The sequence below is a fragment of the Strix uralensis genome, chromosome 5 (genome assembly GCF_047716275.1).
Source record: "Strix uralensis isolate ZFMK-TIS-50842 chromosome 5, bStrUra1, whole genome shotgun sequence".
NCBI classification, from domain to species: Eukaryota; Metazoa; Chordata; class Aves; order Strigiformes; family Strigidae; genus Strix; species Strix uralensis.
This window is the reverse complement of record NC_133976.1, coordinates 22868589-22893327: the sequence shown is the minus strand read 5'-3', so window position 1 is coordinate 22893327 and position 24739 is coordinate 22868589. Positions and strand designations below refer to the sequence as shown.

The 24739-nt window shown below is 37.9% G+C and overlaps 1 protein-coding gene across 6 annotated transcripts; it reads left to right on the top strand.

Annotated features, from left to right (window-relative positions):
* The first annotated feature begins 678 nt into the window (after nucleotides 1-678).
* On the top strand, nucleotides 679-24569 carry TUBGCP6 (tubulin gamma complex component 6). 6 transcript variants are annotated; one of them, XM_074870081.1, is made up of 27 exons: nucleotides 679-757; nucleotides 1428-2235; nucleotides 3660-3823; nucleotides 5206-5416; nucleotides 5970-6143; nucleotides 7070-7191; nucleotides 7518-7593; nucleotides 8100-8209; nucleotides 10136-10227; nucleotides 10325-10464; nucleotides 12131-12280; nucleotides 12926-13007; nucleotides 13085-13173; nucleotides 13358-13473; nucleotides 14144-14282; nucleotides 14373-14489; nucleotides 14736-16047; nucleotides 16451-16506; nucleotides 16763-16955; nucleotides 17229-17397; nucleotides 18723-18864; nucleotides 19993-20187; nucleotides 20454-20586; nucleotides 20821-21034; nucleotides 22140-22339; nucleotides 23227-23311; nucleotides 24101-24569. In XM_074870081.1, the coding sequence occupies exons 2-26, from the start codon at nucleotides 1489-1491 to the stop codon at nucleotides 23298-23300; spliced, it is 5217 nt and encodes a 1738-aa protein (XP_074726182.1). In that variant the 5' UTR covers nucleotides 679-757; nucleotides 1428-1488; the 3' UTR covers nucleotides 23301-23311; nucleotides 24101-24569. The 6 variants fall into 6 exon arrangements, with proteins under 6 accessions (XP_074726182.1, XP_074726180.1, XP_074726181.1 ...); XM_074870079.1 differs by having other exon boundaries at nucleotides 23149-23311; XM_074870080.1 differs by lacking the exon at nucleotides 23227-23311.
* Nucleotides 24570-24739: the final 170 nt, after the last annotated feature.

Sequence of the window (24739 nt, the reverse complement as noted above, 5' to 3'; positions counted from 1 at the left end):
AAAAATACTATTTTTTTGACAATTCAGCATTTGCAAGGGAAGTATTTTCTCAGAAATATCTTAGCTCGTTCCCTTTTACCAGCCTTCCTTCAACTGAATTTCTACAGCCAGTATTTGAATCATACCAGGGGTGTATTTCTGTATGTATTTTTCTATGTTTATTAAAACATGAATTAAGATAAGAAAATGTGTACTCTTGGTGGAACTAGCTTGCGAATACTGTCAGAGGACTGCAGTTAAATTCTGCGGATCGGGACACGGTACAGATGGGGTTTATCGCCTTCTGGCAATAGCGTGTTATTTCTTGTAAATTGAGTGACAATGTTAAAAGTAAGTATCGCAGGAATGGTTTAGAATCGTGAACCGTCTACACCGGCAGTTCATGCATCGGCGTTTAAACCGCTCTGTGGTGACGGTGGCCGTGAGGGGCGGCAACGCTCCCACCCCTGGCTGCGGCCCGGCCCGCCCATGGCCGCGGCGGGGGTAGCGGCCTTCCCCCGGCGGGGCTGCGAGGGCCTGCGGGGCTCGCGCCGCTGTAGGGTCGGGGGCAAAGCCCCGCCGTGCCTCGGGCTCCTGCCCGGGAGCGGGGCCGGGCGGCCGCCCCCGCCAGCGCCGCCCCCCCCCCGAGCCGCCCCCCGCCGCGCCGCGGCCCGTCGCTCTCGCGTGACGTCGGCGGCGCCGCGCGCGGCGGCCCGCGCTGAGGGAAGGAGGCGGCCGCGGCGTCCGGCTGCCGCCCGCCCCGGGGGAGCCGCCGCAGGTACGGCGGGGCGGTGGGGCGCGGTCCCCCCGGGCAGGAGCGGGGTGGCGGCCTTATGCGGGGGGTGGTGCTAATGCTGTCGGCGTGCCCCGGCTGATGCTGGGGGCGAGGGGCAGGCTGGCTCGCGTTTGCCGGGGGTGGAAGGGCCGGGCCCAGCTTGATCCTCAGGGTGAGCCCCCGCCGCCGGCAGCTCCTCCCTTTTCGGTGGGTGCTTCAGAGCGCCCCAGGGATGGCCGGTGGTTGTGCAGGCCAGCCCTGCGCTGCCCGGCACCGTCCGCACCCGCCTCGTGTCCCTCGCCCTCTGCGTGGCCCCGTGGCCTCTACTGAGGGCACTGCGCGGGCGGGAGGGAGGTGGCGGGCGTCTCCTGGGCAGAGCTAGAGTGGTGAAGCTTTTGAAGGTGTCCCACATGAATCCTGATTTAGATCAGGGCAATCATCTCCGTTCTATTTTAGTCCGCCGAGCAGAATCGGGCGTCTAGAATTAAGCTTGCACCACCATCACTTTGGTTGTGATCAAAGTCATAGTGTTATTTTCATAGCTCATGGCCTAAATATGTGCAAGGTCAGTTTTCTCTCTCATTTTGGGCTGTCTCAGTTTAAATTAAAGCATACTCAGCAAATTCTCATACCCATGTTATGAACGTTTCTTCCTTTTCCTGATACTTTTCAGGTCTTTGCGTGAAACCAGAGACCCAGACTGTAACTGCTGTAACCTGACAATTTGATGTGAAATGGAGAGCATTACACAGTTGTTCAATGATTTGTGTGAAGTGCACTTGACAGGTTTGCCATGGAAAGTCCACCTGGGCAGGCGGAAGATCAGCAAGAGAAGGGCTAAGCAAAATCTGAAAAGGGTTGCTTATAATGCCCTGTTCATAAACCTTTTTCAAGATGAGGCTCGTAAGCTGCAATCAAACGTTTCCAGGCTTCCAGTGAAGAACAAAATTTTGATGCTGTCTTTCAACTTGAGAGTTGGTGGCCTAGGTGCTCAAGCGGACAGACTGGAGAATCTTGTGGAGGAACTGGAAACAGCTGAATGCTTACCATTTACTGAAGTTAATTCTGTCTTGGATCTCTTAGTACAGCTTGCTGGAACAGGTCCTCCTCAGCTTGTACCACAAAAAAAGGACTATTTTCTGAACAACAAATATGTTGGGAGAAATGTCAAATACCAGGGTTATGATTATTATGATGTAAGTGTATTTGAGGCTGATATACAATCCCTAATAACAAATGAAGAATGTCAGTTCAATGACACGATTCAAAAGACTCTTCAGATAATGGAGGCTGCACCTGGCACCGGACTCCCTGCCATAGGGTTGTTCTCACAGAACTATCCTGCTGGTGACAAGTTTGAGAAAGAAACGCGGGTCTCGCTCTTCGGTGCTCTTGTCCATAGCCGTACGTATGATATGGACATCAAGTTGGATTTACCACCAGTGCCTGACAATGCAGATTTGTCTGGACTTGCAATTAAAGTATGGTACCATTTGTTTTGGACTTGAGAATGTATGCATGCTTTCAATATGCCACTCTGAAAGTATAGTTTAACATACAGGTAGTCATTAAGATGAAGCAGGGATCCTTTTCTTTGCTGAGAACCAAATAAGCTTTTTGGGTAGAGATGTATGATAATCAAAACCTTGGTCTTGTCCTATAACTGTAAAAAAATCATCATGTGGCCATAGGCTTTATGAAGTTAAGACATCAGCTATATCTGTGTTTTCCTTACCCTAGTAGTCTTTCGCTTGCATTTTTGCCTGCTTTGGATATTGAACTCCTTTGCATTGTCTCTTACTTGTTACTGTTCTGCCCACCTGCATAAGCATTCCTGACTGAATGCATGTATCTTGCTGTTCAGATTACATTACCTAACTTGTATTTTCTTCTTGTCTTGTTGTATCTTAAAACATTTTTTAAGTTATGTTTCATTGAACCTCCTAGTTCCTACTGTCCTTTTACCTTTTCAGTGTGTACAGTTTCTACTGTATCTTTTTTCCCCTTTTGCTGTCCATTCTGTTTATTTGTGCTATGTTTTCTTCTCATAGAGGTACTAGATAAACTTGTTGGGTTTGTTTTCTTTCTTTCCATTTTTACTGTGTGTAGGTAGGTTTTTTATACTTCTGTACTTTCAGTCCTCATTTTGAAATTCCCTTAAGAGTCTTAATTAAGACTTGAAGGCAGACACATTAGAAAAGAAAACCCCTGTGCCATTCAGTGTGCACATATGGATGTAAGTCATAACTGAGGGGAGGCAGAACCTTTTTGAGTGACTGACGTACTCTTTCCATCAGACTGGAAAATTTGTGATTTCTTGAAGAACATGCAGCTTTTTATGAGGGTGTGATTGTCTTTTACTAAAATTGAGTACTGTTCTGCACATACAACTCCTGTTGAGTGGGAGTTGAGGATGTGGCATATACACTGTTTGGACACCTGCAGATTTTCTGCATATGAATAAGCATAAGGAAGCAAACTATGTTAGTCATAGTTAACAAAATGTTTGCAAATTTGAAGAATTAGGACATGGATCGTTTGCTGAAATGAAATACTGAGCAGTATGATTTTGTTAGTGTTACATATTGTTGAATATCCAGACCTCAGATTCTCAGATTGTGGAATTATATGCTTACTAAAGGAGTAAGTTTCAAGTTTAACACTGACAAACTTAGTATATTATTTTGATGGTGATTGTTGTTTTATGTATAGGCATTAATACCTGTAGAGACATCAAATGAAAAAAGTGCTTATAGAAGAAACTTAGAATAAAGGGAGGGGGGACAACACAGGTTGAGTCATGTGGAGTCACTTGATGACAAATGATAGCAGAACATCTTTGTTATTAGCATATGTTTCTTCAGTAAAATGTTTTCATGTATAACATTTGAACTCTCTCTGATAGGTTCCCCAAAGTATAGACCAGTCAGAAGATGAGGGATTCCAGTCAGCATCCAATCTGACTCCTGATTCTCAGTCAGAGCCGAGCATGACTCCAGACATAGACTTGTGGGATGCAGTGCTTACATATGGACCCAGCAAACGAAGATGTTGGGAAAGAATTGGATAGTATGTGTCTAATGTTACTGGCAAACTTACAATCATATACAAATGTATGAAGGTGCATTTTGTCTTAGTTCCAAATTACCTCAGTATAGTGAAATGTGCATATTTAATTCACAGAATTCAATATACTGCATTAATGATTGAGAAGGGAATAAAGGTCGTGCAGTTTCAACAAACTACTTAAGTTGCAACTGTTTCATAGGAAGAGATAAAACAAAATCATCTTTGCCAAAAACACTGAAGGCATTCTGGGAACACTTGTTGTTTGTGTGAAATGCAACATTTTTTCTAACTAATCTGACTTCTTACGCACTATGCAATTTATCTCAGTCTAAAATGATTCCCTGTTTTCAGTTTCAAAAGAGAAAGTGGTAGTTGTATAGCACTAGAATAATTAAACCTGTATCTTACAGTATTGTATTCCTTTTCTGTCTGTAACCAAAATGGAAATTTCTTAATGGTGTAGTTAGACTTGTAGTTCTTTTGGTTGTTGAGTAGAAGTTGCATCTCCTGAGAGAAGGCTCTAGATAGCCCTGTTAAAGCTTCCTAACTTCCCTAAAATGAAAGACAAAAAAAGGCAGGTGTGGCAGGTATCTTCCTTACATTCCTGATGGACAGTGGTGTGCCTGATTCTTGAAGAAACTCTGCTCTGTATGTTTTCTGTAATTTTAAGTAATAATGTGGTGATGTATCTGTTTCAGTGCTATACAGTGTTTTTTCAACTCTGAGCCTGAGAAGCTCAGAAAGTCAGAAGTTCCCTGACCTGATTTTTCAAAGCCACTGTAGCACATTCTAGCTTTGTTCCTAGAACAAGACAGTTTTTCTTGCTACCATTTAGACTGTAAGGATCTCACAGTCAAATATAGACCATATACCTGACAGCTTTCGTGTAGCACATGCTACTAGAATTCAGAATTTTTGAAAGAACTGGAAGGAGAAATTGTTTTGGAGGGGATAGTAATCCTCACTGGGAAGAGCCAAAATGTGTTAATACAAGTCATAATAGCATTTTGAGCATATTGCTCTTTAACATATTTGAATATTAGTATTACATGGACCCTGAAAATCTGGTATATATTGACCTCATTTTCCTAATGTGAAAACTGCATCAGGGAAGGCCACAAAAGAAGCTGGTAATTCTCTGTCAAGGTTTCTGTCTCTGAACTGATGTTCAAATTATCTACCTGTTTCTTCACTGTACTGAGTTTGGGCTACAGTTTCATTGACTGAATGCACATTCCCTTGAAAATGTACTATATTACTAGTAGCTTTTTCTGTGGTCAATACAGGCTGTGTAAAATTCTGAAATGCCTTTTTTTCTTTAGGAGATGTATTTCCTTATTTTCATATAATCACCTTGTAATGTTGTGTTTACTCTGACACAGCCCACCTGGTAAAAAAGAGGAACCATATCTTACTGAAGCTGGGAGAGAAGCTTTTGACAAATTTTACAAACTTCAAGAAGGGGAATTGCAACTGTTTAGTAATACTGTACTTCAGCTTCCACAGCTCGTTCTAATGAAAGAACCGGAACTGGTTAAAGACGTCTTGAATGTCCTCATTGGTGTAGTATCTACTACATTTTCACTGAATCAGGTATGGAAGATTTTTAACTGTGCTTCTTAGTCTCATCTTTTTCTTCTTTTCTTTGTAGAGGTTTCCTCTTCAATACATTTATTTCTTTTGGGATGTTGCAGATCTTGAGAGTTGTGGGTACTGTTAAAAAGTTGAATGTGACCTAATGACAATTAGGCAGTATATATATGTATATATATGTGTGTGTGTGTATACCTATATATCGCATGATGTTATTGCAATAGGCTAAGAGCATTTGTAGTCCTCTAAGTGAAAATGGGATATGAATATTTAAAAATAGATGTGTAAGTAGTTTTGTAGATTGGATTTTCCTTAAGGAATTAGATAATGAGTCTTATTCTGTATATTTGAAAATACCATTCATACTCCTTAAATTTTGCTACAATTTAATATATTTATCACGCTGTCCTATCTATAGTCTCAGTCACCAGAGTATCTAAACTGAAAATTTGTCTGCTGTTATTTTTGTGTGTAAATGTTTGATATTTTAAATCACAATACAGCTATGAAATACTTGAATCTGCCTGTTTTTTCTTTGCCTGTATCCTTTTAGGCTGCTCAGACATTTGTTATAAAGGAGGGGGTATATGTATCTGGAACTTCACCAGAGGCAATGCACAACCTACTCTTGGAAGTGGCAGAGTATGGAACCTATTACACACGACTAAGTCGTTTTTCTCTTCAGCCAGTTTTAGATTCTTCATACAGCAAAGGACTTGTGTTTCAGGTAAAACAATTGTATTAAATCATCTAGACTGAATGGGCCAATTATCTTAGATAGAGAAGGTAACTTTGATTTTGTGTAAAGCTGGAATTTCTGCAGTCTGCTAAACTGCAAAGCATTTTAAGTGTAAGGCTCATCCCAGGTCAGCAGTGAATGCTGGAATATAATTTTTAGATGTTTTTAAAACATTACATGTTTACACATTAAGATGTATAAAATTAAAATACAACTTGCTTAATACAGTATGCATATATGTGATATATATATTTTTTAAAAATAAAAACTGAAATAGAGAAATTATATTTAATAGCTTTAATTACTTCTTCTCAGTTCAGAATTAAGTGCAAATTTTCCCTGTCCTCTGTATATTATGCTGAAGTGTATGTACACTGTGTAATATTAGGTGATTTCATCCTTTTCTAATGCATAGAATTAAGTTAGGATTGGTTATGAAAAAGTATTTCTTCTGTATATTTGATTTACAGCAATATTAATAGAAATGGAATAAGAAGGTCTCTCTCTGTCTTCTTAGAAAGAGTTCTAGACAAGTTTTTTCCAGTATCCAATTTAGGCATGAAAGTAAGGAAACAGGTTTTCCTAGGTTCCTATTATAGCTGTTAGAGAATGAGAGGCTTCTCAAAGGGCAATTCAAAGAAGCTGAACCAAGGTGCTTTATTACACTGTGCGTGGGTACAAGCTCTGTGCACTGGATGTATGGAGAGTACAGTGGAGTCATCTGGCTAATTGGAATGTCTGAAGCTGCATGGACTCTTACTTGGTCCTTACTTTGGTATACACATCCTTCTTAGCTGCATATGCACATTATTTTAGTAAAAGGTTTGTTTTCGTGCGATGCAATTGATGTGAGACATAGATAGACTATTAACAGCTTTAACAGTAAGATTTTAAATATTTTCTGTTGGTACTAGGCATTCACAAGTGGGCTGAGAAAGTATCTTCAATATTACCGAGCCTGTGTTCTGTCAACACCTCCTACTTTAAGTCTTCTAACAATCAGCTTTCTCTTCAGAAAATTAGGTCGTCAGTTGAGGTAAGAGAATAATATTAAATATTTAAGCTTTTCATAGCAGACAAAACACAATCTAATTCGTGTGCACTAAAAGAGACAATATTGCTTGGACATTCTTACACAGTCTTTCAGTATTTTTCCTCTATCTTAACAGAGAGATTTGTTTATATCCAGAAGATACTAGGGAACACATGTGAGGTCTTTATATTCAGTTTCTTTGTTATCCCTGTTATCATTCAGCTCATACAGTTGCGTTGTTGTATGATGTTAAGCTTTAGCAAAGTTCATCACTATGATCTCAGAGACTTTTGGTTGAAATTGTAACATTGTTTTAATATTGTTTTTAGGTATTTAGCTGAACTTTGTGGCATAGGAACAACAGCGCTGGGGATCAGTGGTGGAGCTGGTGCTTCATTTCCTACGGTGATAATTAATTTGATGTTTTTATGTTTGGCTTGTGTCACACTGTTAATATTCTTCAAAATTAGGTAGAATTTTACATAAAATATTTAGTGTTGGTCTCTCTGCTACCAATGATATGACTTTGGACCTCCAGTTAGAATGCCATGATCCTTTCTCCAGATACTTTAAATTTTGGAATTTTGTCCTGTGTTTTCAATTCCTAAAGTAAACAAATGAGAAAAAAAGAAGCCTTAGAGTGCATTTTATTTCATTCTAAGGGAGATGTTTGTAGCAACTCAAATGAAGCCAGCTCTAAACATACCTGTTTCCCTCCAGTGACTATAAAGCGAGCTTGAGGTAACTAGCTCAGATAAAGTGATCTTAACTGCAGATAGCTAGAGGAAGTGAGATGAATCCTGCCTTCTGTGTCTAGTGAAACATGTAAAGCTGTGTATTTGTGAATCTTTTGTTATTAAACTTGTAGTGAAGTTTGTTGCCTAATATTATAATATTTTTCAATTTTTTAGGGTGTTAAATTGCTTTCATATCTGTACAAAGAGGCTCTCAACAACTGTAGCAATGAGCATTATCCAGTTCTTCTGTCTTTGTTGAAGACGAGCTGTGAACCATACACAAGGTGCGTCCATACTGTTCTCTGCCTAGTTGTGTTTAAGAGCAGTTATGAATTAGTAATCTGGTGAGTAACTCTACTAGTTTAACAATGGCTTTTAACATTTCAGAGATAAGATGTGGCTGTATCTGCAAAATACATATTAAAATTAATTCATTTTGCTGAATCCTTCTTTCCCTCTCTTTTCCAGCTCTGTAACAACGTAAGAGTTTTATGTGTGACTAGATTAGTAAATAAATGCATGTAAATAAAACTCTTTCTTGCTGCTAGTCCTGGAAATTCATACTAGAATATAAGACTCGGATAAGCTGCTATTTTTTTTCTTCTCATACCTGTAGTAAAATCCTGAAACTGCTAACTAAAAAGTTTCTCTTGGTGTTACACAAACTGGGAAAGTTTATGCTTATTTCCACTGTCTGTCTTGTGGGCTTTTCGGTAATCAAAAATTTTTTTAAAAAATCATCTGATGTTCATTAAGTAGATGTAACTAACTCACAATAGGAAGCAGAGTTCCTTGGATTGCAACAGCTTTGTTAAGCAGTGGACATCAGTTTAGAAATTGTTAGTTTATAGACTTCTGAAGAGACGCTAAATTTCTTTAAACAGCTATTATAGGGTTTATAGCTGTAGTCCATCATCAGTTTGCAATGATACTTAATAGATGTCATGATACTAGAAAGAGAAGACCAAAATCTGTGAAAATGCTCTAAATTTAAGATACCTCTGGTGGCCACCCTTCTTGTTTTTTCTTCCTTCCACATAAAATGTTCTTCAGAGGAATTTAATTTCAGATTAAGACTCACTGAAATATCTTCACAGCTACTGCCCTGCAATTTATAGAAGGCAGTCAAATTTCTGAAATACCAAGGGTGGGATGTCATGGCATCACAAGGAACCTAAAAAATATGAAAGTATTCTTACTATATTTATACTAGCTATACTATACTACTAATGCAATGGTACTTACAGCATTGACTCTTAGATTTGTTGCAGATCTCTATTGAAACATCAATCATATATGATCAGGGCTGCCATGGAAGGAGGCCTCTGTTATCTGCAGAAAGTGTCATCCCACTCATTTATTAATCTGAAAGAAATTAAATAATATAAGATATTGCTCAAATAAATCATAGAAACATCAGATTTAACACTTTAAATGTTCTTAACTTTTTACTTACAACCTTAAAATTGAACGGTGGTTCCTGTGCTAAATGCTTCCAGTTTGTTACACTGACCCAGCGTCTAGAAACAGTGTTGGTATTGCAACTAGTAAGAAAAGAAAAGATTAACCTCAAGGTGGTCCGAGGCTTTTTATCTACAGCTTCAGATAATTTTGGTTTCACACAGAGGAAATAGGAAAAAGCATACATAAATACTCCAAAATACTGGTTGTCATTATTGCATATATATTAAAATATATGCACACATATATATTAAAATATATGCATATATATTAAAAATATCTCTAGGTCTGGGGGAAAAGTGCTTAGTATTGCATCTTTGTTTTATACCCTTTCATTTTCTCCCTGCTAAAGTTACCTCTCTGTAAAATAAATCCTTCCTACTTACCTCTCCCTAAGCTTTTGATGTGCTGCAAAGATTTCTAGAAATTTTTAATATATACTTAATTAATTAGTAAATTAATATACAGAAATAAAATGATTGTTTTAAATAAGGCAGTGTTCTTTCATATTGACTAATTATCACTGAAATGTTCTATATAAAGATGGTTTCTTTTAAGAAAAATGTAGAGTCACAATCCTGTGTGTATCTTTAAATATCGGTGTGGTAGCACTTAATTGCTGGTTTTTATCCTGTCCTATAGCTTGTGTGTGTTGGTGTTTTAAAGAATATACTTACTGTTTGGCTATAATAAAGTTGAGAAGGCAAGAGGATTGACTTTTCAATATTGTACAATTATATTTTTTTCAGATTTATCTATGATTGGGTATACAGTGGTGTATTCAGAGATGTTTATGGAGAATTTATGATCCAGGTGAATGAGGATTATCTTTGTTTCAGAGGTACAGTATGTGTATGGAGCATTTCTAATGTATATAATTTGTGCTGTTAATTAAATAATTTAAAATATATATTTTCATCTTTTTGTTTGATATGTAGATAAACATTACTGGACTCATGGTTATGTTTTGATTTCAAAAGAAGTAGAAGATTGTGTCCCTGTATTTCTTAAACATATTGCTAATGATGTATACATATGTGGGAAGACCATAAACTTGCTGAAATTGTGCTGTCCTAGGGTAAGTTTTGGGTTGATTCCTTCCTATTACACTGAGAAAACTATGTCTCTTTAGAGCAAGTTTCTAGGCTTTTAGCAAGTTTGCTCCTTTATTGAAAACTGTTATTGCATAAGTAGGATGTTGATTCATGAAAGGCAATTACTTGCTCTCAGATACTTGTGAACTGTTTATCCACTTTACTTGCTAACACCCCACTGCAGAAATACAAAATTTTAACAGCATCAAATTCATCGTATCCAATGCACGTGATACATTTCTTATTTTGCTTTGTATTGAAAGCAGGAATGTTTTAGGCTTTCATTTTTCACACAACTCACACTACTATTTTTTGGTTTAAAGATGCGTCATTTATCAGGTCTTGACTCAGTCCTGCATAGCTCTTGTATTTCAGCTTTATTACTACATTTCCAAGAAGTGCTTAAATAGTTCTGTTTACTCATATGCTGCAGAAAGAGTCTTATCCTTGACAAGAAAAACATAAGCTATGTGTCTTCCTGCTTTATGTATGCCTGACAGTGAAACAACCACAGAGGTGTCTGAAGGCTATAGGCACTCTTTTCCATGTAACTACTATTCTCTTTCTAAGATCCTGACAGAGCTGAGCAGCTCAGTATCAGATACCAGGCATAAGCTTAATATCTCAGGTGAGATGACTCTCTGCTAGTTCTCCTGAGTCTGCTCTGATAAGCATTCTCAAACCATGACTCAGCTGTGCCAGTAGTACTGGTTTTTTTATAAATCAGCGTCAGCCAATATTTCCATTATAAATTGTAGCTTTATCAGTCACTAACACAGTATCTTAATACTGACACATTCCCCCAGGATGTGCAGCTCCCAGGTTCAATTGTCTTCTATCTGTCTAAGAGTGCCAGTCACATTTCATCCCTTTCCATGATAGTTCCCTAAACAGCTGGCTCTTCCCTTTTGATTAGGCTGACAATCCCAGAGCACAGCTCTGAGCATTCCATCTTCTGATTTTTGCCAGTAGACTGGGGAATCCAGTGTGAGCATGCTTGTGCACGTTTTGTTTTGTTTTGTTTTTGAAGTTCACTTACCTGTTTTCTGCACTGAGTAGAACAGCTTCAGAGATTTAGGGATGTTGAGATGGAGCAGAAAGACCTAAGATACTTAGAGAACAGGTACTGTCTGATGTGCACTGGCCATATTTTCAAGAGTTATGTCTTGTGTTAGAGCTCTCTCCTGTAGGTGTGTGTTAGTTATGTTCCAGACAGTTCCTATTAAGTGGGGATCTGGGGGGGGGATATAAGTGAACAAAACCCAACTTTTGATAGGAGAGATGTATTCAGTGCTGAGTTACGCAGGCTCAGTTAATTTGGGTATTCAGAAAAGCAAAGTTTTAGGCATTTAGAACATGACTACTATGAATGTCTGTATCAGATTTTAGGTTCCTGTCCAAGTCAGTGGGAAAGAGGGGACCCTGAGAATTTGACATGTGATCCAAGTTCTGGAACATTATACTTCTGTCTCCTATTTTGAATTATATAAATGCTAAAACCAATGATAATAACAATTTTAGATCCTGTGTGGAGGCTTGTTTCAGTATCTTGAAGCATTGCTAAATTTAAAAAAAAAAAAAAAGTGAGTTCATAATCTAATATTTTACAATTTAAAAAATTTATTTAAAATGAAATTTCTCATTTTTCAGCATTATATTTGTTGGTCAGATATACCTGTTCCCCGGATTTCAGTTATTTTTTCGCTTGAGGAGCTGAAAGAAATAGAGAGAGATTGTGCAGTGTACGTAGGTCGAATGGAAAGAATTGCCCGATACAGTTCCATAAGCAAGGAGGAAAAGGTAAATGAATAAGAGAATAAAGACTTCATTGTTGGTATTTTTTTTTAATACTAATTTTTCATTTTTATTATAACTTTGAAAGAATTTGTATTTATAGTCAGAATTTTTTCATTAGTTGGTTGCTTTTTGAATTGTTACCACAGCAAATAAACATACTAAATGTAGCTTTTAAAAGTATAGGTGGTGTGTTTATTATTTGTTCGCATTTTCATATATTAAATGAGTTTTGGACTTCCATCTTAGTTTTTTGCAGCAGCAGATTTGTCCTTCTACTGGTAAGATTGTTAGATTCTAATTTAACAAATGTGACAATCTAATTAGTAGCCAGGTAAGACTTGCTTTGTAATTTGCATAGCTAATTGTTTTTACAGAACTCTTAGTTATAAAGAGACTTCTGTCTTTCAGATGACATCAATATAGTGTATATATCAGATGGATTTGGTTTGTTGTAAGGTTTCGAGTATTAACTTTCAATATTAGTTCATAGACTTCCCATTTAATTAATTGCTTTATTCATATTTCTGTACTGTAATCATAGATTAATAACCATTATAAAGTGTGTGCCTGTCTTTACAATAGTGTATTTTCAAGTCTAAAAAACCAGAAAAAATTCCCATCCGTATTTTTGTTTGGGGTTTTTTTTAGGATTTGCGCATGGAAATAGCCAAACAAGAATTAATCGTTCATGCTCGAGAAACTGCTAGCAAAGTACTGAAAGCCATTAATGGTAAGTTGCAGCAGTGTTTCATGTGTTTTCTAGTGGGTTTGTTAATGTAAACTAAGAATATCTTTATTATAATACAGATCGACAGATATCAGAACGAATGGCTTTGGATGCAAAGAAACGGGAACAGTTTCAGAAGCTGAAAGACCAATTTGCAAAAGACCAAGAGGTATTTCTCTGTGTGTTTGTAAAGGCCAGCTTTTTTCTTAGGCAAATAATGGAAAGGATATCTTGACTTACTCTGCTGAAGTTGAATGAATAGCTCATGGGGTACAAATAAGAACTTCTTGCGGATGTGTGCATTACAGCTGGTATTGAGAGTGGCTTTTAAAAGTGTTAAAATATTTATGCAGCGTCGCCTTGCAATAAAGCAAGAGGAGATTGATGATGATTTCAGCTATGCCCGAGAACTCAGAGAGAGAGAAAAAAGACTGAAAGCTTTAGAAGAAGAACTGGAAAAAAAGGCAAGGTAAATATATCTTAATAGTCTCCCAAAGCTTAGCTACTGCAAAACCATAATAAAGACCTCAGGAAAAATTATTGTGTATTCAAATTTATGGTACTAGCAGTTCCCAGACATTGCTCTACAAGGGTAATGTTTGCAGCTGAAAGATGGATGTAAGGATTTCTGGTAATCTATCAACAAGTTTGTGATTTAGGAATGGTTAGTGGCCCCAAAATCTTGGACCCACTGATTTGTGCCAACTCTATCCAGTCTGGTTTTTGTTATGATAAGAATTTCAGGAAAAAAATTAACTACATCTTACAAGTAAAAGCTGAACCCACAGCAAAAATGTCACATGTATGCCAAAACAGGAGTAAAAAGCAGATGGAGGAGTTTGATAATTATTTGAATTGCTCTTGTTGTACGTCTAGTCATATTTCACTTTCTTCTGTTATATTTAAAAATACTTAGGATAAATGAGTGACCTACTAAGAATAATTATAGAAATACATATTGACTAAGAATACAGTCCTGGTTTTTCCACCTGTTTATTCTCTGTGATTGAAAACTGGCTTCTGCTTTTAAAAAATTGCTTCTCAGTTCTGAAGTGCTAAAAGGTCTTATTCTTTAGAAGGGAAGATGAAAATCAGTATATGAAAATCTTTAACTTAGCTTTCTTTTTACCTTAATTTAGGCAGGAATTAATTGACCATTATAGCAAACTTTCAGATGATGCAGCCCGTAGGGAACAAAGAGCATTATGGAAAATCCAGCGACACAAGTTGGAAACAGCCCGTCTTAAGTTCCTATTAGAAGATCAAAAACGCATCGAGGTATCTTCTGAAAAGATCTAAGAAATGTTTTTTAGAAAATTTGGTACTTAAAGACTTAAAGACTTTTGGTTTTATAATTTTTATTTACAGGAAATGCTTGAAAAGCTTCCAGATGGAAACTACAGGAAAAAATTAGATATTATTCCTTATAAACAGTGCCAGTTGGCTTTAGATGAAAACCCTGCTGTGAAAGATCCACATTCACAGGTGAGTTTATTTTCTTACCTAAACCCCAGGTTGCTGTTCCAAGTTTCCCTCGAGTTCATTTCATGGTTCATTTCAGTTCGGTAAACACAAGGTTCACTGTAACAGCAGGGTGAGTAGTTATCACGTTATTTGTGGTACATCTGAAAAATTGGAAAATTTTAAATCTTACTTGTAATAAAGCGGTGCCCTAATAAGTAGCTTGATTATGTGGCTTGCCATACAGTGTAATAATTATTTTTTTGTTAGGTGTCTTCTGTGAAATCTCTGCATCCTAATGAGACAGTTGGCAGAAAAGAATCTGAGCCTGGACTGGAATATGCTACTTCTGCTGACCAAGCACTGCCCATGCCAGAGCCGACAAACAATGCTGATCATCATTTTCAGCCTAAAGCAGCAGAATCTGAAAGCAGTCTCCAAAGTTCAGAGAAAGCATGCAGTCCTGTAGGCAGTGCTGATTCCCTGCCTGAATCCACTGTGAATATAGAAGATTTCTTATCGAAGCCACAAGATGAAGAACACGTTGCCATTAGCGTGCAAGGATCTTTGCTAGATGAAGCATTCAGGAATATTAACTCGGATCTTTCTGAGACTTCTCAAGTAAGTGAAAATCAGCCTGTCTTGACAGGAGCACTGGAAGGAGAAGACAATGTACCATTGCATCAGCAAAACGAGTATGATTTTAATACAGTTCTCAGACCATCTGCAGCTTGCCAGGGACATGTTAGAGTTGGAGAAAATGTATTTGATGTGGAGTACAGAAGGCCTCGGTGGAATACTCATGGACATGCGTCTGATGCCAACATTAGAGTGGGAGAATATGTACCTCATGTGGACACTTACCAGCCACATTCAAGTCCTTATGGGCATTCTTCAGACTCCCATATAAAAATCAGCAGCTATACTTCTGAAGTTGAATCTAGCAGACCCCGATGGAATATTCATGGGCATGTTTCTGAAGCTCATATTAAAATTGGGGAATACACTTCAGAGGTAGAGCCCTCAAGACCTAGGTGGAACATTCATGGACATGCTTCAGAAGCCAATATTAAGATTGGAGAGTATGTGTCAAATGTAGCTTCTACAAGGCCTCGATGGAACATCCATGGTCACGCATCTGATGCCAATATCAAGATTGGTGAAAACGTGTCAGAGGTGGTCTCAGCTAGACCTCGTTGGAACATCCATGGGCACGCTTCACAGTCACACATCAAAATTGGAGAACTGGTTTCAGATGCAGAGCCTGTGAAATCTCGTTGGAGCCCGTTTGGTCACGCGTCCCAGTCAAGCATCCAAATAGGGAAGTGGGCCCCATCTATGGAAAGTGATCCAATACCTCATCGTAAAACCATTGCAGGTCCTTCATCTGACTCCACAGTTCAGACACTTCTGTACAGTGAAGAATTATCTCCTGCTGAAGGGAGCAGAAGGGAAGCAAAACCATCACAAGTTAAGGAAAAGACTTTACCACAATCGCAGTCATCTGACAGTGTTTCAGTCTCTCCTGATGCTAATATTAAAGATGACAAAAAGGAAAACGTAATGGAAGAGAAACAAGAAGGTAAAATAAAATTAAGTTTATTCAGCCAGCATTTGCTTAAGGGCTCATAAAAGTAACTGTAAATGTTTATGTTCAAAATGGGTACTTAATTCCTTGCATAATTTTTCAGACACTGTTAGAATTTGGAGGAAAGAGTTTGAGCTTAGTCTTGTCTCTTATATACAATAAACAGAGCATTAAAAATGTTCTAGTGTGAAACTTCGTGAAACAGGGCCTCATGTGGTCTGGAGTAGAAAACATGCATAAAACTGCCTGGGAGGGACTATGGGGAGGGACTGTTCCTGGAATGGTTGTTTCTATGATAGTCTGTCGAGAAATTTTGAGGAACTTCGGGAACAGATCTGAACTAAGTATTATAAGCAGGTCTAAGTAAATGCTGTCTTTAATTTACTTGTAATTACAGTAATCACAAATGTGGTCAACAAGGACCCTTCTCCAGATTCCTCACAGAGCTTACAGGTAAGAAACAGACTAGTTGTTGAGAAGACTTCCTTTTCTTTCAAAGGATTAAACACACTGGTAGTTAAGGTAATAAGTTTCTGTCCTAATGTAGTAATCACTGTAATACCATATTGGTTTTGCATGTCAGAAAAGTACAGGTGAGTAAGCTGTTTTATTTTCCGTTGGAACAACTAGTCAGTTACCTGTAAGAACACATTAATTGTGAGTAGGCAAAGCCAGCATCTCATAAAATTTGTCCATTTTTTTGTTTTAGGCAGAAGAACCTGAGAAAGCAACTCCACAAGATACAGTCCCTCAAGAAACTTTATTTTCTGAAGCTAATGCTCCCAAGACTAAGGAGGAGGAAGGGAGAGAGGAAGATACATGGAAGAAAGAACAAGCTTATGTGAAAGCCTTGTCAGATCAGTATTGTATTGAAAAATATCAAGACAGTTATGATTTGATGTGTGAGTAGAACTGTCGGAACAGTAGATTAATAGAAGATGTGGTAAACTTCAGCAAGAAAGATGAGTGCCAGAAAAAATACCTGAATTACCAGTAAATTACCAATATTGCGAACTGTGGTGGCCAAACAATTTGTTTCTAGGCACAAAGATGAGAAACACATTTTGACACATTATGGTTTTCTAACCTAGAGGGGTTTGTAGAGTGTAATAGAAACAGATTGTCAAATTGCTTAAATATAATAACTTACAATGTTTATATATTTTTAAATTTAGCAGAACTACCAGTTTCTCATCTCTTGCATCACGTGATACCAAGATCATACACGTTTCCTGTGGATCCTATGGTACAGTCAGCAACAGATGAAACAGCTGTGCAGTTGAGTGAGCTCCTATCTCTGCCAGTGCTGATGAAACGTTCTATTACGGCTCCACTCGTATCTCAGTGAGTATTTGTTAGAAATAGTGAATCGATAATTTAGCAATTAATGTGTTCTTTATTAGTTCTTTCTCAAGACAAGAGTTACACATTGGTCTGTTTTCTTAAATTCTCTTTGCTTCCAGCAGTGGTTCAGAGGATGGTTCATCACTACCTAAAAAGTTCAGATTTACATTATAATTAGTAAATTAAACTTATATTTTTATGTGTAAATTAAAAATTTGAAGGTCTATTTGAAATAGAAGGGCTTGGAGGGAAGTGTTTGCTCTCAGACTCATGGATTATGCAGCAGTGGTTTTGACACCATTGTTTTCCTTGTTCTTTTAAAAAGGTGTATTTTTTATAATGTTTGTGCTAGTTTTTATTTGGCAGATGAAAGATAAGAGAAAAAAATCTTTTTGATTATGTGAAAGCTCATGTATATTGATCAGGATATATTTTATGTTTCTGTGGGAACTCTGGCTTCAAGGCTGTTTTGAAGTTTAATAGAAGCTGTTCTTGTTACTATTGGAATATATAGGGAAACCACGTATCTGCTGGACCATTTTATTAGTATATCTAATGGTATTTTAAAGAAAATTTTTTGCTATTGTGTACATGATTAGCTTCTGCCATGAAAACAGTTGTTCACAGATGTGTTGAAATGCTTCCTGTTTTGGAATCAACTATCTTGTAAGTTTGGATTTCCATTTACTGACTCTGAGTATGCTATACTCAAAGTTTGGTGCAATGTAGAAAGTAGTTTTAAACATCCAGATTGTATACAGATCATTTTGGTAGCCAGATGCATGTATTTAGCAAAGCAAAGTAAGTGAGCCTGAGTTGTGTGCTGGCAGAATTAGCCTATCCCTGATATGGAAGTTAAATTATTTAAAGCTAACTGGAATACCTACGCTATACTGCAAGCTGTAGTATAGACCTACCCTCAATATCTAGTGTCAGAGCCTTACCAATTAGGATATTCTTCTCAGGAATTTAACAGTCTTTCTTAATTTGTTTGTGCAGGTGACAGAGATAAGACAGAAGGCTGTTGATAAAATGTTGCTCCAGGCCCAGCAGCATGTTCTAAAGATCATTATATGTAGCCAGTCTTAAAATACTTCCCCAGTACTGTTCAGAACCCAGTTATCTGAAGGGGTAGGTTTTAATTCTGGTATATACTGGATGAAGATTTATTTTTGTCTCATTTTTTTGCTTATGTGAATATCATCCTGTCTTGAATATTAGAGTTAAGTACTGGAGCATTAATCTGATGTAGCCACAGCTGAATATGAACAGTAAGGAAGGAGGTGCTTGTAAGAATAATACCTTGTCTGTGTTTTCATTCTTAGTGTTTCTCTTGTGAACAAAGCAATAGTTGATTACTACTTTGTGGAACTGAATGTAGAGAAGCATTTTGAAGCACTGAGACACTTTTTGTTAATGGAAGACGGGGAGTTTGCTCAGTCACTCAGTGACCTGTTGTTTGAAAAGGTAAATTTGCTTTGTTGTCTTAACCCTTGGTTTTGAGTTGTCTGCTTTAGCTTGACACCTCTGGATTCATTTGGATGGGAATGAGGGAATGGTGTGAATTAGAGACCTGGTTTGTGCTGTTTTCCTCTCTTGTGCCATGTTGAGAAGTCTTGTAGCAAGGAACTGTGTTGATGTTGTAAGGATGGAGGCAAAAGAAGGTCTTTGCTTGGAAGGGATGCCCATGCCCAAGGAAGTCCCAAGGAAGAGAGTAATATCTCCTACTGCTAATCCCAGCAACAGAGAGTACAAGGATTTGGCTCACTGAGGATAATAATTTCAGAATTTGACAGATAAACAGTCATGGAAGGGTATTTCACTTTCCTGTGAAAAATGCTGCACTATTGCTCTGTTCTCTCCCATCTGCTGGCAGCAAGGCTGGAAGAGCCTGTTGCCATTTGCTAAAATCCAGTGGAAAGGCCTGTGTTGCAAAATACCTATTCTTACCTCAAATATCCTGTAGGGCAGAGGGGAGGGCATCTGAAGAGAGTGCTGAGCCCTCTGATGAGACAGTATTTTCATGACTTACCCCTGTGTTCTTGGGGAAGACAGCAAGGTAGGAGGGATAGCATGGGTTAATATAGCTGGTTGCCAGTGGAGATACATGGCTGTAGGATAGTTAATGCATTTCTCTGAATCCTAAGAATGCTTTAGACCTAACTAGGGAAAGCACCTGGGGATTTAGACTTGATGAATAGCTTTATTTGTAAACCTCTGAGGGTACTGAGTTGATGAGATAGGCAGATTGGAGTCAGGTAGGTAATACCAGTCCTGTCGCTGGCTTTCTGCCCCACCAAAGCCTAAAGGGATGTGTAGCACCTCCTGAACCACAGCAAACTGCAGGCCAACATACCGCAATTAATCAGTACAGGTATGAGATTACCTTCATGCTGTGAACAGCAAATAGTTCAGCAGTTGCTTCTTGTGCTGTTCATGCATCCATATGGCAGAAGTAGAAACTTCCAATCAGAATGGTGGAGGAAGGCAGGATAGTCACCACTTTACCATTCTGCTTTAACTCACCTGTGTTTAGGAGCCAAGACTCTTTATTAATACTGTGTAATTAGGATTTATTTTTTTTTTTCCCCCTAGCTTGGATCAGGACAAACACCTGGTGAATTGCTGAATCCACTAGTTCTTAATTCTATCCTAAATAAAGCATTACAGTACAGTCTTCATGGTGACACACAGCTTGCTTCCAATCTTTCTTTTGCCCTCAAGTATCTTCCAGAAGTGTTCAAGCCCAATGCACCTGATGCTCTGAGTTGCTTAGAGCTAAGGTACAAGGTAAGAAAGCATGGAGAAAGGTAGAATGCTGCAATTAGACCATGGTTCTTATGTACCATGGTAGAGTGAAGATGTTTTTAATAATGGAATACCTTTAAGAATGGAGTAAAAACATTGTGTAATGGAAATTACAGGATTTGCTTAGCCTGGCCATTACATTATTGAAATACATATATTTTGTGTGTCCCTGAAATACTTGTATCTGAAATGTTCTTATAATTTCTAACACAAAAATATAGTATGATCAGCACTGTTACTTCTTTTAGGTTGACTGGCCTCTGAACATTGTCATTACTGAGAGCTGCATGAATAAGTACAACAAGATCTTCTCCTTTTTGCTTCAGCTGAAGCACATGGTGTGGACACTCAAGGATGTTTGGTTTCACTTAAAACGCACTGGTAAGTATAATGAGTGAACTAGAAAGCATCCTGTTAAAAATGCTTTTAGCACCCTGTGCTAGACAATTGCTTATAAACAGTCACATCAAGCTTCAAAAGCCACAATTTTTTAGAGAAACTTGCTTGGCATCTTAAACAGACTCTACTAACAGTAACCTTAATTCCTTTAAAAATCCTGATTTTTGATGGTCTCCGTGAGTCCTGCTGATAATATATTTCCGTTTTTATTTCCAGCTTTAGTGAGTCGTGCATCAAATTCTGTTCAGTTTCGACAGCTCCAGCTGTATAAACATGAAATGCAGCATTTTGTGAAAGTTATTCAAGGTTACATTGCTAATCAGATTCTTCATGTTACATGGTGTGAATTTGGAAACAAACTGTCTTCTGTAGGTAACCTGGAAGAAATTCACAGAACACATGCTGAATACCTCAACAAAGCAATCTTCAGGCAAGCTACCATTGTTATTTTTACTTCAAATATTTAAGTTAATGGAGCAGCCAGTCAAGCCTAACGTAATTGTGCAAAACTGACTTCTACCTGACACACTAGTCTTTACACATGAAGGTGTTCTAATATAAGGGAAACAAACTTCACAGCACATTGAAGTCCATACTTTGATGCTTTTCCTCAGCTACCCATCCTCTTCATTTCCCCAGACTCCTTGGAGTAGGCTCCAGCTCCTGTTCACCTTGCAAGCTTCAAAATGCAAGCTTCAAGTCTACTCAGGACAGCTCTAACCTGAAGACTAAGGGTGCACTTGCCACAGTTCTGTTTTTCTTTCACCCCATCCTTGTCATAGCCATTGTAAATGAATGCTGTTTCATTCAGCATGTGCACAAGTAAGCCTAGCTGAAGGATTGTAAAATGCTTCCTCTATACATTGTATGTGCCTTTAATATATGTGCAGTGACCAGGACTGGACTGTGAAGGAACAAATGTGACCTGATGCCTCTGTCCAGATTTATGAGCAGTGCAAGAGACATCTGTCTTTTAGGAATCACAAGCTTTTAGCCCTTTGGTTACTGTATATGAGGCAGAAGGGTGGTGTGAATAAGAGGAGAGGAACTAGGGTTTATTTGGTTTCTTAAAGAGTATGCACTGGAATGATAAAGTGGGGAGACAGAGGAAGAAGAGATGATAAAGAACAGAAATTATAAACAAGAAAAGAAATCTGTCCTTTCATGTCTTTCTTTTTCAGTTTTAATTAGGAAAAAACTTGCCTAAACCTGCTGTTTGGATATCAGGTGGTGGGATGAGAGGGGATTAAAGTTTAAGGAGACTCAGAGCATGATAATGTTTTTAAATGTCATCTCTTTTGCAAGTGCAGATGTCATTCTGGAAATCAGATACACCAGTGCAAATACCATACCAACTATGTTGGGTTTAGGCACCTTTTTTAAAATCACGGTTACAGTTGGCTGCAGCCTTGTGGATTATTTTTTATAAGCAATTAAAGAGGAAACCTAAAGGATTGTCAACCCCATTGTATTTTTCTTCCTACAACCAATAAGTTGTGTCAACTACATTTCTAAAGTTGTTTTCGTTCTGTTAGGGGTCTGTTGACAGAGAAGGCGGCCCCTGTGATGAACATTATACATAGCATCTTCAGCCTTATTTTGAAGTTCCGCAGCCAGCTGATCTCTCAGTCATGGAGCTTCGATGCAGGGAAGCAAATGGCTGTTCATCCCAACTTTGGTCTGATGCAGCAGTCGTACAATACATTCAAGTATTACTCCCACTTCTTATTCAAAGGTAAGAAACTGCATAAATTCTAGATAGAAGAAAAAGTCAACTGACAACTGAAAAAATTACAGAGGTTTTAGAAGTATAATGTAAAATTAGGAAGATGTATGTACTTAGCATGTGTTAGAAAATGTAGTTTCCAAATGAAAACTGCATTATTGTGGTTTGCACAGATCTGCATATGTATCAGTGAAAACGTCCACACAAGTAATCTAACAGATATCCCAAAACTGACCGTAAGTTTTTGCTAATTTGCAAAGTAAGTATGTGGTATTTAGCTGTATATATGCTTAGATTTTTCTTTTCTCTGGAATTGAGTTCTGGAACTTTTTATTGGCAGCAGTGAGAGACAGTTAGATACTACTTAGAAGTAATTTTAGATATATCTGCTTTAGTTGAGTATTACCATTGTTACAAGATTTGAAAATTCTGATTCCTGTGTTGGACTAAAGCTGAGAGCCTCCTAGCACTAGTTGAAGCTTATATCCAATGCTCCACACAAGTGTTTTTCAACTGCACAGATCATTTGCCAAATGTTCTTTCCTTTAACATGATAAAATTTCTTCTGTCAGCTTAGCCTGTAATGTGAAGAAATGGTTATCTGTCTTTCCTCTCCATTTCTCTTTCAGATCTTGTGTTTTCAGTACAAGTTACTTATCCTTCCCCTGAGTACAAAGACGGTTCATGGCGTTTGGTTTTTGTTTTTAGAGAACCCTTAATTGCTGAAGGAAGTGCAACTGTTTACATCTATGTTTTTAGAATATTTTCTAGTCAGACTATATTCTTCAGGAAATGAGCTGCCCTTTTTATTCTTTAAGGGTGTCCAAAAATGGTGTCAAAGGACCAAAAACAGATATTTCAGGATGAGTTAGAATGGCTGCTTCCAAATTCTACAGGAAGTCAGAACGCCTCTGGGAGCCACCTAAGCCCATACTACGAGATCTATGGTTGCTTCATGGACAGAGATTAATAGACCATTCCGTAAGGAAATTTGCTGAGTGACCTAGTTCTATACACCCTCTTTATTAAGCACTACAGAACAAATATGTGCTTGTTCATCTACACTTGTACCTTCAGTCACTGTGTATTGTAAAATGCTCTCTTTCACAATGGGTTGATCCAGAATCCATTGAAAGCCAATGCAGTGTTGTCTCGACTTCAACGGCTTTGGCTGAGGCCCTAACTTCTAACTTGACACTTTCCCTTCTTCCTTGCATGTTACTGCTGCTTGCTCATTCCCTTTATATTAGTGCATGGGATGCTTATGAGCTTAGGGGGTTTCTATTGCCTTTTTTCCTTTGTTATTAAGGACATTTAGAGCAGTCAGTTTGTTCATTCATAGAGCTTGAGGGGTTTGTCCCAGGAATTTCTCTTTGGTTTTCTCTCTCACAATGGACTTTGCTCAAGAAAACTTCAGCAGAGCTTCTTCTTTCACAGAGGTCACCAGAGAACCTAAACATGCTCACTGGTCAGTTGAAATTATGGTAACACACCATCTTATTGTGAAAGCAACTTGAGAAAGCATTTCCTTATTAGAATAATACAGTTTCAATTAGAACTGATACATAGTCTTTCTTTTGTATCTTACTTGAAATACTTTGTAATTCCAGAGAGATACTGGACCTTTCTTATGCAAAAATACACATTTGTTTCTATTGTCTTCAGATTTCTGCATTAGACTTTTCTTTTAAATTAAAATGCATCAATACTCTCAAGGCTGACTTTAGACTATTACTGTTAGTTGAAGCTTATTTTATTTTTTTCTTCCAGTGGTAACAAAGCTTGTAAATAGAGGATACCAACCACATTTGGAGGACTTTCTACTGCGAATCAACTTTAATAACTACTACAAGGATAACTGAACTCCATAGAGCATGGTAAAATAGAAATAGATAAACCTATATGCTTATGCTTTATAGAAGCTTATGCAAATGCCATGCAAGAGGCATTTTTCTTCAGTGAAATAACCCGCTATCTAATAGCTTGAAGAATATAACTGCCACATACTGAGAATGATGCTTCGTAAAATCCACCACGCCTACCAGCTGTTTGATCTACTGCAAATTGATGTTGTTGTTATCACAAAGGTAGAACAGCTGAATGCCTGCTCTTAGCAGGGGAGAGGGTGCAAAACTGTATATCTGTGAATGTGTAAATGTTGTATTTTCAGTGTTGTGAATTTCCTCCAATGTAAATACATGTATGTGAAATAAATTAACAGATACTTTTTAAAACTGTTGAGGGGTGAGTATGAGGTATGAATGTTCAGACAGACATAAGTACCTATTATTTGATGTGTTTTATTTTCAAACTTATGTTATTTCTCAATCTAATCTTCAAGGCTATTTGTCACAGTGGGAGAAGGTGTGATAAAAAGACCTTGCACTAAGGAGACCTGCTAGGAAATAC

Excerpts from the sequence above, each read along its gene's own strand:
- TUBGCP6 (XM_074870079.1), top strand. The coding sequence starts at position 1,489 with ATGGAGAGCATTACACAGTTGTTCAATGATTTGTGTGAAGTGCACTTG. Across the intron at positions 2,236-3,659 it reads TGTCTGGACTTGCAATTAAA|GTTCCCCAAAGTATAGACCA; the intron begins GTATGGTACCAT and ends TCTCTCTGATAG. Across the intron at positions 14,283-14,372 it reads AAGATCAAAAACGCATCGAG|GAAATGCTTGAAAAGCTTCC; the intron begins GTATCTTCTGAA and ends TTTTATTTACAG.